The 12,506-nt window shown below is 42.5% G+C and overlaps 2 protein-coding genes and 1 long non-coding RNA gene across 3 annotated transcripts; 1 reads left to right on the forward strand and 2 right to left on the reverse strand.

Annotated features, from left to right (window-relative positions):
* Positions 1-998: 998 nt before the first annotated feature.
* LOC135945185 (uncharacterized) lies at positions 999-1,489 on the reverse strand. The gene is made up of 3 exons (XR_010575413.1): positions 1,441-1,489; positions 1,155-1,382; positions 999-1,094 (listed from the first exon to the last, which is right to left on the reverse strand). It is a non-coding gene; the product is annotated as an uncharacterized LOC135945185 (long non-coding RNA).
* A 443-nt stretch (positions 1,490-1,932) lies between these two features.
* On the reverse strand, positions 1,933-3,657 carry LOC135945856 (uncharacterized). The gene is made up of 7 exons (XM_065493777.1): positions 3,570-3,657; positions 3,406-3,514; positions 3,181-3,345; positions 2,912-3,129; positions 2,404-2,494; positions 2,119-2,352; positions 1,933-2,066 (listed from the first exon to the last, which is right to left on the reverse strand). The coding sequence occupies exons 2-7, from the start codon at positions 3,509-3,511 to the stop codon at positions 2,002-2,004; spliced, it is 879 nt and encodes a 292-aa protein (XP_065349849.1). The 5' UTR covers positions 3,512-3,514; positions 3,570-3,657; the 3' UTR covers positions 1,933-2,001.
* Positions 3,658-5,191: 1,534 nt separating this feature from the next.
* On the forward strand, positions 5,192-8,025 carry LOC135946407 (glutamate receptor ionotropic, delta-2-like). Its single transcript, XM_065494617.1, has 7 exons — positions 5,192-5,317; positions 5,376-5,458; positions 5,512-5,673; positions 5,775-6,046; positions 6,222-6,517; positions 6,889-7,307; positions 7,369-8,025. Exons 1-7 carry the CDS (start codon positions 5,192-5,194, stop codon positions 7,679-7,681), a joined length of 1,671 nt encoding a protein of 556 aa, XP_065350689.1. The 3' UTR covers positions 7,682-8,025.
* Positions 8,026-12,506: the final 4,481 nt, after the last annotated feature.

Consider the following 12,506-nt stretch of genomic DNA (forward strand, 5'->3'; position numbering starts at 1 on the left):
ACCTGAGAATAAATTGCAATTGTTTCCGTTTCCATCAGGCGCAGCGCAAAGGTCTCCAGCCGCTTGGAGACTAATTGTAAGTAAACCTACTATCATCAAAACGATAAATTAATAATTCCAAAAGAATCATTTCCTTACCAGAAAAAATGATGGAAATTTTCAACATTTTGTGCATTTTTAAATTTTGTTTTAACCATAAGCAGCAATAATTTGATGTGCCATTTTTACTGTTCCATCCCGTGTTTATATATAAATACGATTGTTCGCCCTAAATGCAGCACACTTCAATTTTCATCTGGTGATAATGTATCTAATCATCTAAATGTGTTAAAATCCTCATATTTTTAAAATTCAAGCCCTCATTTTTTGTCAGCCTTGCACCGAGCAGACGAGCGTTATCTTTGACGCTCAATAATCGGCGCATCAATTGTGTTTTATGCAAGAATAGGATGAAATAATCATCACGGTGATAAATATAGATTATTCGTCAGTTCTGTATATTTTTTAGGTCTTATTTTGGTCAATTTTTCTGCTTGATAATCTTACCAAAAAGGTGTAAAATTTAATTTTTAATTGCGGTTGCATAGTTTGAAAATAAAACACAAAATTTTCTCATTTTATAAATTTCAATCTCTTTATTTTCAATTCCTCCTGATGATAAAAACTGCAGACTGGATGCGAAAGCTGTTACAAAAAATGCCTCCACCAATTTCAGACGATTTTCTGGGCTAATAAATCAGAAAAGTAAACGCGTAAGCGATTTTAAGCTTCTCTTATTATTGCCGCCAAGTAAATAAATAATTTGTGGAGAACACGCATCTAAAATTGATCATTTTGACTTGGATTGTACATAAATTCCGAGAAAATTATTTTTTAGGACATCCTTTTGCCGAGAATAATTTAAAACAGCGATAAATCAAACTGAATAAATCATTTTATTGAGAATAATTCACATATTTTTTATTTAATTCTGATTAAACTTGATAATAGCAATTCTCACAGAACACGCGTCGATCGTCGATCGGCGTCTCTTTACATGTTGATAAAAAATATCGCGGAAAGGACGAGCCAGATGCTTCCGGCAACAAAATCACCTGGAATTGTTAAAATAATAATAATAAAAATGAACACTCTATCCGAAATAAAATACTCACTTGCAGAACAAGCAGGTAGAGTGCTGATTGCTACGGGATCCAACACGTTTGGATTCCATTTTCCTTGCTTCGTACAATTGGAATTGAACGTAATCGAGTGGTCGTACATGCACCTGTACACAGCCTCTGATTCCGATTTGTAGCCTCCCTCAGGGCATGGCTTTAAAATGGTAGAGTCGAGCAAGAAAGCAAGATTCAGCACTTCTAGAGGCATCGGACAAGGTGTTTCTGTCAGGAAATTATCGTTTTAAATAACACAGTTTTTAGCTGTGAATATATTTCAAACCTTCAGCAGCGCATTCTTCTTTAGGTGAAGGCAGGCTTGCCTTTCCCTGCTGAAAGAAAAAAAATTTAAACGCTTTGATGACCAAAAATGAATTTAAATTTTATTCAAACTCACTTTAGCTTCCCTAGTTTTTCTTGTATTCGAGGGAACGTCCGCTTTAACCGCATTCACGATTAATGCAGCAACTATAAATGTGAACAAAATTGTATAAACTGTTATTTTTAGTTAAAATCTCATTGCGAATGCGGCCTTACCAGAAATAATGACAAAGAGCCTCGGCATCGCCATGGTGAGAACTTTGAAGCTATTGAAGTACAGCGCAGCAACCCTTCCAGTTCAGCCCCGTTTATATATGCGATTCGCACCCTTCAAATTGCATCATCTGGTGATAAAATTTATCTAATCATCTATGCGTAGCTGCTGTCAAAAAGCAGCCGATTTCCAGTGAAAGTCCTCAACCCGCCGTGGAAATGAACAGAAAAAGCTTTTACATCAATTTTATCTTATTTGTGTTTATTTTTCTTGCAATACATATAATACGCCAATATATTTAATTCTCTTTTACAAGTTGATGGTGAACATTGCAAAGAGGACGAGCCATAAAATGCTTCCGCTGATGATCGAGCCTGAAAAATATTTAATCAAAATCTGTCTAGTTTAAAACAAAACAAAATTTACATCCGCATTTTGGCAAGTCATTTATTTGAAGGCTGAACAAGTCCGGCTGCCATTGACCGTCCTGCGAGCACGTGGACGAGAAGAGGACCGTTGTGTCCTGAGCGCACCTGTATTTCGCCTCCGAACCCTTTCTCAGGTCGTTCCTGCAGCCTGGGATGAAGGTGGAAACCGCTCGGTCGAGCAGGAAACTCTGATTCAGCGTTTCCGGCAGTTCACCTCGACAAGTCGGCATTTCTTTTTTTGGGAAAATTAGTTTTTATCGCGTAAATTGGATATTGAAAGTACCTTCGACAGGTTGGTAGCTGAAGACTTCGATTTTTGTGCCGTAAACGTAGTCGGTGCAGTTTAAAAAAGAGGAAAAAGGGTAATCGCCCACCTGAAAGGGCACGTGTGGATTTAAGACGGTCTTTGGCGAAGTTTCTTGCCCCACCAATCGATTCCTGAGGGTCGAATTACTTTTAGAATTGATATTTTTTCCGTTAAAAATGTGCAGCGCGACGTGCGAACTTTTTTTCCCGCCAAAACAAATGAATGCGAGTAGTGCGCACGCGTCGTCAGATCTGACAAAGAAGTCATTCGCACAGGCAGTGCTCAAACTAGCTGTAACGCGTGCGCACTTCTCGCATTCATATTGTTTTGGCGGGAAAAAAGGTTCGCACGTCGCGCTGCACAGATTTTAACGGAAAAAATATCAATTCTAAGTAATTCGACCCTCAGGAATCGATTTGTGGGCTCAGAAACCTCATCAAAGACGGCCTTTACAACGAAAATATTAAATCCAGGTGTAAATTACCCAGATCGAGGCGTTGAAATAGTAATTGTAGGATCCATCGGGATTGTTTTTTGTCGAATTGAAACCTCTGATGACGGCAGACTCGAATCCATCGTTCGAGTACATTTTGCAGAGAAGGACGATGGGCCGCGGGTAGAGGGCCGGCATTTTCAGCTCGACCTGCAAATCGCAGTCGGTGCTCGGCGACGCCAGCACCTCGTACTCGGCCCCTTCGTTGTCTAAAAATAATTAGTAATAAAATAAAGTGTAATAAAATTGAATAAATTTACAAAATAGAATGAAATCGAAGGTCTTAAAGGATGACTGGCCGTCGGTGTTTGAGGCGTCGCATTTGAATTCTCCCTGCAGCTCGTACGCAATTCGGTTTATTTTGATGTTCCAATTGTCAGTCCTGTTGCTTGGAAGCTCAACACGTTCCTCAAGAGCCCCATAAACTGCGATTAACAATTAATTATGAGGAATAAAATTAAAATAAAATGGCTGTATTATTATACCGTTAATCGTTTCATTTTGGAACCATTCGTAAACGAGCTCTTGGCCGAGATACCACGAAACCTGCGCAACCTTTTCTTCCTCGTTCGCTGTGCTTATTTCGCACATTACCTGCATTTTAATTTAATTCAAATTTAATCCAAATATTAATTATTTTCAAACTCACAAGAACTGGCGGATTTGCGACCCAGGGCGTGTCCGTGCTAAGGTGGACCTCGTCGACCTGGATTGCCCCAGCCGCGTAAAAAAATGCTGAAAAATTAATTAATTAATTATGCAGGATGCGGCCCCGCAGTTTTGTTTTACCAGCGAGAACGAAGACGAGTCGTAATTTGAAGTCCATTTTTGCACCTTGTCAAGCATCAACTGCTTTTAAACCCTCGCTTGATTAAATCGATTAGCCAACATAATTAATGTTGGTTCAGCAAACAAACCAGGAACGATAATCATTATCTAATCGCCAATAACACGAGGGCTTGCCGCCGGCTGACCGAGAGAAATCTTTAGAATTGCATCACAACGCACTCATTAATCATCAATCAATTTCAAATATTGCGTCATAAGTTGAAGTTTTAATTTAAGAAGGTAAAAATGTGGAAAACTGGGTGGTAACTCATTAAAAACCGGTATTTTTTAGGTTCAATCAGAATGTTTTTCATTAAAACATGAGTTATTTAATTTCACACATGTTTATAATGTAGAAAATGATCCTCAAACAATTAACAGTGCTAAACCAACAGTGTTAAAACATTTATTTATTTAAATACCGTTACAAACACAACCGGTTTTTCTCTCAGGCCTCTTTTCAAATTAATTTGGCGCCAAAGAGGCGTGTAAACGCTCGCCTAGCTGCATGTGGTTAAGAGCATTTATATATTTTGTGAAACATGACCGCAAGAAATGAGACAATATTGAATATGAATCCGAATTTGCTTTGAATTTATTTTTCCGGCAAATAACTTTATTAGTGATATTAATCAACGTTCGTTTAGTGTCTTCTTGCAGCGAAAGAGTAAATTCCCTCTAATAAATGGAACATTGATCATTAATGGTTTCTACTTTAGCAGCTGAAAAGTTGGTATTTTATTTTTTAATTGCGGAACCTCATTAAAAGTTCAATTTTTCCGGATTAATAGCGAAATTTAACGAGGAAAAGGGAAAAAGCAGCAAGAATTCTTTGCTCGCAGAATCCTCGACGCTGATTGGCTGACGCAGAACGCATGTCAATAACTCTCCCGGTTGCCTAGCAACAGCTGAAATGTGCGGGAGAATCTGACATGCGCGTTGTCAGCGAAGAATTATTAAATTCTTTGCTCCGAGAATCCATTGTATGGAATTCCCGGGCTTTTTCGAACAGAAATCTTTGAATCTCTCCAGGAATTTTTAGAAATAAAGCATTTAAGCAGCATAAAAAATTAATTTTTCGTTAAAAACACGTTGATAACTTTTTTGGGCGTTTTAGGGATCGAATAAAGCCCTGAATGTGTTTCTGACGCGCAGGATTATTTTTTCACACCACTCAATTTAGACAAGTTGACGTTAATTTTTGTTTGAACATAAGAACTTTGAGCGACGTTAATTGTGTGAAAACGGCAGCTGCAGTTAAGAGACGAAATCGATTAAATTTTAAGCCTTCCCTCGCATCGAATTTTTGCGGTCACTCTTGAAAAATGATGTTGGCGCTACGGACGGTTTCTCTTCTCCTCTGCTTCACGATGTTTATTGACGCACACCAAATCGGCAAGTATTTTATGCAGTTTTTCAGTTTTAATTAAATAATTAGTGCCAATGAAACGAGGCATCCAATTGAAAAGCAAACCGCAATACACGCGGAGCGTGAAGCGAGTCATCGAAGCCATCAACAAGAAGAGTTTCAGCAACTCCTACTGTCTCCACATGATTTACGACCGAGAAGTAGAGGAAAAACAAAATATTTTATTCACGAATCTATTTAATTTAAATTGTGAAAAAGATCGTGGGCAACATGTTCCTGTACGGCTCTGGCCACATTCCAATGCTCTCCACGGCCAACGGCTGCCCCAATATTTTAATCTGGTTTGATTTATTTATAATTGCTTTTTATTTTATTTTTAATTGATTTCGGAAAGGTTTAACGACCTGGAAAAAATCCTCGGCGAATTGTCCAGCGGGCGTTTGCCGCGAGAGGGAAAATACGTCATCTTCACGTCTTCGGTGGACGCAGGAAATGGAACTCTTCAGCGTTTGGTCGAAAAGGAAATGTATCTCGACGTTTGGCTCACTCTATTGAGGTATTTAATTATAAAAAATTAAAAAATGGCCACTTTAGTAAAAAATAAAATCCAGAGAAATTTTAATTTGAAGCAGTAATTTATTTTAAAAAATGCTGTAGACCGGATTTCGCGGGTGAGCCGAAGCAGCTGGGCATCGCGGTGGGCGAGAACGGCAGGGTGGACCTGCAGGGTCGCACCCTGCACGTGGTGGGCGTGAAGAACCCGCCGTTCACGGTGCTCGACGCGCAGGGCAGGGCGCGCGGCGTCGAGGTGCGCGTCGTGCGCGAGTTGGCCGACGCGCTCAACTTCCGCTGGCAGTTCCACGAGCCGCGCGACAAACAGCTCTGGGGACACTTCGACCGGCAGAAAAGGGCCTGGACAGGACTCAAAGGTTGCGCAATCATTTTTTATTATTAATTTCAATTCTCCTTGATCATTTTTGTAAAACAAATTTCTAAAGCTTCCATATGGACCTCATTTTTAAATTTTAATTGAAATGGTGCAACATAAAAATCCATAAAAATTAATATTTCCTTTTTGAGACGTGGAATTAAATTTGAAAATAGGAGAATTGGCGGAGGGGAAGGCGGACATCGGGGTGGCGATGCTGTACATGGCGCTGGACCACTACGAGGCCTTCCAGATCAGCTCGCCGTACACGTCGGTGTGCCTGACCTTCCTGGTGCCGGCGCCGAAACGCGTGCTCGGCAACTGGGACGCCCTGCTCAAGCCCCTGAGGCCCGAGACGTGGGCCTCGTTCGCGGCCATCGCCGTCCTCTTCACCGGCCTCTTCTACCTGACTGCCAGGAGGAAGAGGTCGCTCGTCGAGTGCACCCTCTACACCGTCCAAATGGCGGCACAGGTACAAATCGTGGAAATTAAACTTGAAGACCGTCTCTGACGAGGTTTCTGAGCCCACCAATCGATTCCTGAGGGTTTTTTCCGTTAAAAAAGTGCAGCGCGACGTGCGAACTTTTGTTCCCGCCAAAACAAATGAGTGTGCGAAGTGCGCACGCATCACAGCTGGTTTGAGCACTGCCTGTGCGCATGACTTGTTCGTCCAGCGCACTTCTCGCATTCATTTGTTTTGGCGGGAAAAAAATTCGCAAACCGCGCTGCACTTTTTAACGGAAAAAATATCAATTGTAACTAATTAGACCCTCAGGAATCGATTGGTGGGCTCAGAAACATCCTCAGAGACAGTCTTTCAACAATTAAAAATGAATAAAAAAGGTGTCCGGTCGTGAGCCTGGCTCGTGGGCGTCGCAGCGCGTGCTGTGCGTGTCGTGGCTGTTGGGCTGCTTCCTGGTGGCGAACCTGTACAACAGCGAGCTGTCCGCGTGGATGGTGGCGCAGGTGACGGAGACGCCGCTGCGCACGGTGGGCCAGTTGGCGCGCAGCCGGCTCACCTGGGGCCGCCTCGACACGGACATGCTCATCTACCTGCAGCAGGCCGGCACCTCGACGGCCGCCAAGCTGGCCAGAAAGTTCCGCCTCGCCGCCTCCGAGCAACAAATGGAGGACAGCGTCCAAAAGGGCGGCTACGGCATCTTCGTGCACGTCCTCAGCGACGGATACCCTTCCGGAGCAGAGTTCCTCTCGCCGGCGGCGCGCAGGAGCCTCACCACCCTTCCGGACTGCATGGCCTCCAGGTCGCAAAAATTAAAAATTTAAACCTCAACGTTGCATTTTATTAGAAATTTTGAATGGCAGGTACATTTCGATCGGGATGCGTCGCGGGCTGCCGCTGCAGCGCGCCACGAGCGTGGAATTGCGTCGTTTGCAGGAGGCGGGGCTGCTGCAGCAGTGGCAGGCGCGAGACGTGCGCAAATTCGGCGACAGGGCCGACTACCGCGCCGTCGCCGACTCGCACGACGAACAGCTGGCGCCGCCGCTCGGCCTCGACAACCTGGCCGGCGCCTTCGCCTTCCTGCTCATCGGATTTGCCTTCGCCGCTGCCGCTTTTGCCGCTGAAATCGCGGCAAAACCTTTGCACGAACGACTGCTACAACTCGAACAGAATTAATTGTTCGGTCCAAATCTATTGCTCTATTTATTTATATTAGAAGAAATTGATTCAACTGTGAATAAAAACAGGAATATATGTGGAAAAAACAAGAATTCATCTCTTCTTGTAAAATCCTCGACGCTGATTGGCTGAAATCGCGCATGCCAGATTCTCCCGCGCAATTCAATACGCTAATTGCAAGCTGTTGCTAGGCAACCGCGGGAGCGTTGACGTGCGTTCAGCGTCAGCCAATCAGCGTCGAGAATTCTCTGAGCAAAGAATTCTTGCTACTTTTTCGTTTAACAGGCGAATCAAATTCATTAATTATATGTACATAAAACAAATTATTTTCATCCCTCAGTATAATATATTCATAGATGTGTCGAAATTCGGAGGTTTTCCATTCATCTGTGCATCCTAATTCCGTTTTTCTGATGGAAAATATGGACTAAAAAGCCTGGCCCTGCTCACTGCAGTGTCCTTCAGTCAAATTATGCCAATGGCGGCAATGCATTCGGGTTTTCTCTTCCTTGATTTTGTCTGCCTTCCCCCTCTTTTCGTCAATGTTCGTGTGTCTCAATCGCACTGGGAAACAAATTTTATTGCGTGCTCCTGCAAAATGATATCTCCTCGATCTTTCTCCATTGTAATTCCCGCCAATTCTCAAATAAACAAAATTTAAATTAATTTTACTGTAAAAAAATGGTTTAAATCTAAAAACAACTGAATAATTAATTTTAATACAAAAAACTCGCCAGGCAGCCTCCTCACATTCGGTAATTAAAAAATTGAATTGAGAAATTAAAATTATTGGGAAAAGAGTTTTAATAAGTGCAGTTTCTTATTGAAAATAAGAGAGTATAAATTTTAGTTCTGATTTTCACTTATCACGAGGTCTTCAAGCTGCCAAATTCATTTTGAAAAAGCTTCTAAAAGCTAACTAATCCAAAAGTTCACAATTTCCGCCTTTTAATATTGATCGATCCGTTCTGTAAACTAAGTTTTGAGCGGTTGCAATGATAAATTTTAAACATTGAATTGTTCTTCAGGCGGTGATAAAAGGAAAATGCCAAGATATTTTCGTGTCAGAAATTTTATTGTAAAAAATATTGCTGTAATACAATCAAATAATTATTTTTTTAATTCGCGTGTTGCAAGCAATGAAATTACGCCCTGATGAAGGTGAAGTCACCCTCGTCGCCGTACACGTCGTTGATCTCAAAGGTCGAAAGCGGCCGCACCAATCAATTGAAGGGAAAATGGAAAAGGATAACAGCAGGGTATTCCCGAATGCGCCACAGGCGCAAACAGGATCCCTCTGCTGGGAATTAAATGGGAAAGGAATTGAAAGGAAAAGGAATTGAGGGGAAATGGAAAAGCTAACAGCAGGGTATTCCCACTCGCGCCACAGGCACGAGCAGGATCCCACTACTGGGAATTAAATGGAAAGGGAATTTAAAGGAAAAGGAATTTAAGGGAAAAAGGAAAAGGTTAACAGCAGGGTATTCCCACTCGCACCACAGGCACGAGCAGGATCCCACTACTGGAAATTAAAAGGAAAGGGAATTGAAAGGAAAAGGAATTTAAGGGAAAATGGAAAAGGTTAACAGCAGGGTATTCCCACTCGCACCACAGGCACGAGCAGGATCCCACTACTGGAAATTAAAAGGAAAGGGAATTGAAAGGAAAAGGAATTTAAGGGAAAAAGGAAAAGGTTAACAGCAGGGTATTCCCACTCGCACCACAGGCACGAGCAGGATCCCACTACTGGGAATTAAATGGAAAGGGAATTTAAAGGAAAAGGAATTTAAGGGAAAAAGGAAAAGGTTAACAGCAGGGTATTCCCACTCGCACCACAGGCACGAGCAGGATCCCACTACTGGGAATTAAAAGGAAAGGGAATTGAAAGGAAAAGGAATTTAATGGAAAATGGAAAAGGTTAACAGCAGGGTATTCCCGAATGCACCACAGGCACAGCCAGGATCCCACTACTGGGAATTAAAAGGAAAGGGAATTGAAAGGAAAAGGAATTTAAGGGAAAATGGAAAAGGTTAACAGCAGGGTATTCCCACTCGCACCACAGGCACGAGCAGGATCCCACTACTGGGAATTAAATGGAAAGGGAATTTAAAGGAAAAGGAATTTAAGGGAAAAAGGAAAAGGTTAACAGCAGGGTATTCCCACTCGCACCACAGGCACGAGCAGGATCCCACTACTGGGAATTAAAAGGAAAGGGAATTGAAAGGAAAAGGAATTTAATGGAAAATGGAAAAGGTTAACAGCAGGGTATTCCCGAATGCACCACAGGCACAGCCAGGATCCCACTACTGGGAATTAAAAGGAAAGGGAATTGAAAGGAAAAGGAATTTAAGGGAAAATGGAAAAGGTTAACAGCAGGGTATTCCCACTCGCACCACAGGCACGAGCAGGATCCCACTACTGGAAATTAAAAGGAAAGGGAATTGAAAGGAAAAGGAATTTAAGGGAAAATGGAAAAGGTTAACAGCAGGGTATTCCCACTCGCACCACAGGCACGAGCAGGATCCCACTACTGGAAATTAAAAGGAAAGGGAATTGAAAGGAAAAGGAATTTAAGGGAAAATGGAAAAGGTTAACAGCAGGGTATTCCCACTCGCACCACAGGCACGAGCAGGATCCCACTACTGGAAATTAAAAGGAAAGGGAATTGAAAGGAAAAGGAATTTAAGGGAAAATGGAAAAGGTTAACAGCAGGGTATTCCCACTCGCACCACAGGCACGAGCAGGATCCCACTACTGGAAATTAAAAGGAAAGGGAATTGAAAGGAAAAGGAATTTAAGGGAAAATGGAAAAGGTTAACAGCAGGGTATTCCCACTCGCACCACAGGCACGAGCAGGATCCCACTACTGGGAATTAAAAGGAAAGGGAATTGAAAGGAAAAGGAATTTAAGGGAAAATGGAAAAGGTTAACAGCAGGGTATTCCCACTCGCACCACAGGCACGAGCAGGATCCCACTACTGGAAATTAAAAGGAAAGGGAATTGAAAGGAAAAGGAATTTAAGGGAAAATGGAAAAGGTTAACAGCAGGGTATTCCCACTCGCACCACAGGCACGAGCAGGATCCCACTACTGGGAATTAAATGGAAAGGGAATTTAAAGGAAAAGGAATTTAAGGGAAAAAGGAAAAGGTTAACAACAGGGTATTCCCGAATGCACCACAGGCGCAAACAGGATCCCACTACTGGGAATTAAAAGGAAAGGGAATTGAAAGGAAAAGGAATTTAAGGGAAAAAGGAAAAGGTTAACAGCAGGGTATTCCCACTCGCACCACAGGCACGAGCAGGATCCCACTACTGGAAATTAAAAGGAAAGGGAATTGAAAGGAAAAGGAATTTAAGGGAAAAAGGAAAAGGTTAACAGCAGGGTATTCCCACTCGCACCACAGGCACGAGCAGGATCCCACTATACTGGAAATTAAAAGGAAAGGGAATTGAAAGGAAAAGGAATTTAAGGGAAAAAGGAAAAGGTTAACAGCAGGGTATTCCCACTCGCACCACAGGCACGAGCAGGATCCCACTACTGGGAATTAAAAGGAAAGGGAATTGAAAGGAAAAGGAATTTAATGGAAAATGGAAAAGGTTAACAGCAGGGTATTCCCGAATGCACCACAGGCACAGCCAGGATCCCACTACTGGGAATTAAAAGGAAAGGGAATTGAAAGGAAAAGGAATTTAAGGGAAAATGGAAAAGGTTAACAGCAGGGTATTCCCACTCGCACCACAGGCACGAGCAGGATCCCACTACTGGAAATTAAAAGGAAAGGGAATTGAAAGGAAAAGGAATTTAAGGGAAAATGGAAAAGGTTAACAGCAGGGTATTCCCACTCGCACCACAGGCACGAGCAGGATCCCACTACTGGAAATTAAAAGGAAAGGGAATTGAAAGGAAAAGGAATTTAAGGGAAAATGGAAAAGGTTAACAGCAGGGTATTCCCACTCGCACCACAGGCACGAGCAGGATCCCACTACTGGGAATTAAATGGAAAGGGAATTTAAAGGAAAAGGAATTTAAGGGAAAAAGGAAAAGGTTAACAACAGGGTATTCCCGAATGCACCACAGGCGCAAACAGGATCCCACTACTGGGAATTAAAAGGAAAGGGAATTGAAAGGAAAAGGAATTTAAGGGAAAAAGGAAAAGGTTAACAGCAGGGTATTCCCACTCGCACCACAGGCACGAGCAGGATCCCACTACTGGGAATTAAAAGGAAAGGGAATTGAAAGGAAAAGGAATTTAAGGGAAAATGGAAAAGGTTAACAGCAGGGTATTCCCACTCGCACCACAGGCACGAGCAGGATCCCACTACTGGAAATTAAAAGGAAAGGGAATTGAAAGGAAAAGGAATTTAAGGGAAAATGGAAAAGGTTAACAGCAGGGTATTCCCACTCGCACCACAGGCACGAGCAGGATCCCACTACTGGGAATTAAATGGAAAGGGAATTTAAAGGAAAAGGAATTTAAGGGAAAAAGGAAAAGGTTAACAGCAGGGTATTCCCACTCGCACCACAGGCACGAGCAGGATCCCACTACTGGGAATTAAAAGGAAAGGGAATTGAAAGGAAAAGGAATTTAATGGAAAATGGAAAAGGTTAACAGCAGGGTATTCCCGAATGCACCACAGGCACAGCCAGGATCCCACTACTGGGAATTAAAAGGAAAGGGAATTGAAAGGAAAAGGAATTTAAGGGAAAATGGAAAAGGTTAACAGCAGGGTATTCCCACTCGCACCACAGGCACGAGCAGGATCCCACTACTGGAAATTAAAAGGAAAGGGAATTGAAAGGAAAAGGAATTTAAGGGAAA

This window comes from Cloeon dipterum, chromosome X (assembly GCF_949628265.1).
Source record: "Cloeon dipterum chromosome X, ieCloDipt1.1, whole genome shotgun sequence".
Taxonomy (NCBI): domain Eukaryota; kingdom Metazoa; phylum Arthropoda; class Insecta; order Ephemeroptera; family Baetidae; genus Cloeon; species Cloeon dipterum.

Bases quoted from the DNA above. Each gene is read 5' to 3' on its own strand.
- LOC135946407 (XM_065494617.1), top strand. From the start codon at position 5,192: ATGAAACGAGGCATCCAATTGAAAAGCAAACCGCAATACACGCGGAGC. The intron at 5,459-5,511 runs GTTTGATTTATT...GATTTCGGAAAG, and splicing joins TGCCCCAATATTTTAATCTG to GTTTAACGACCTGGAAAAAA. The intron at 6,518-6,888 runs GTACAAATCGTG...TGAATAAAAAAG, and splicing joins CCGTCCAAATGGCGGCACAG to GTGTCCGGTCGTGAGCCTGG.
- LOC135945856 (XM_065493777.1), bottom strand. From the start codon at position 3,511: ATGTGCGAAATAAGCACAGCGAACGAGGAAGAAAAGGTTGCGCAGGTT. The intron at 3,346-3,405 runs GTATAATAATAC...TGTTAATCGCAG, and splicing joins CCAAAATGAAACGATTAACG to TTTATGGGGCTCTTGAGGAA. The intron at 2,067-2,118 runs GTAAATTTTGTT...AATATTTTTCAG, and splicing joins TGACTTGCCAAAATGCGGAT to GCTCGATCATCAGCGGAAGC.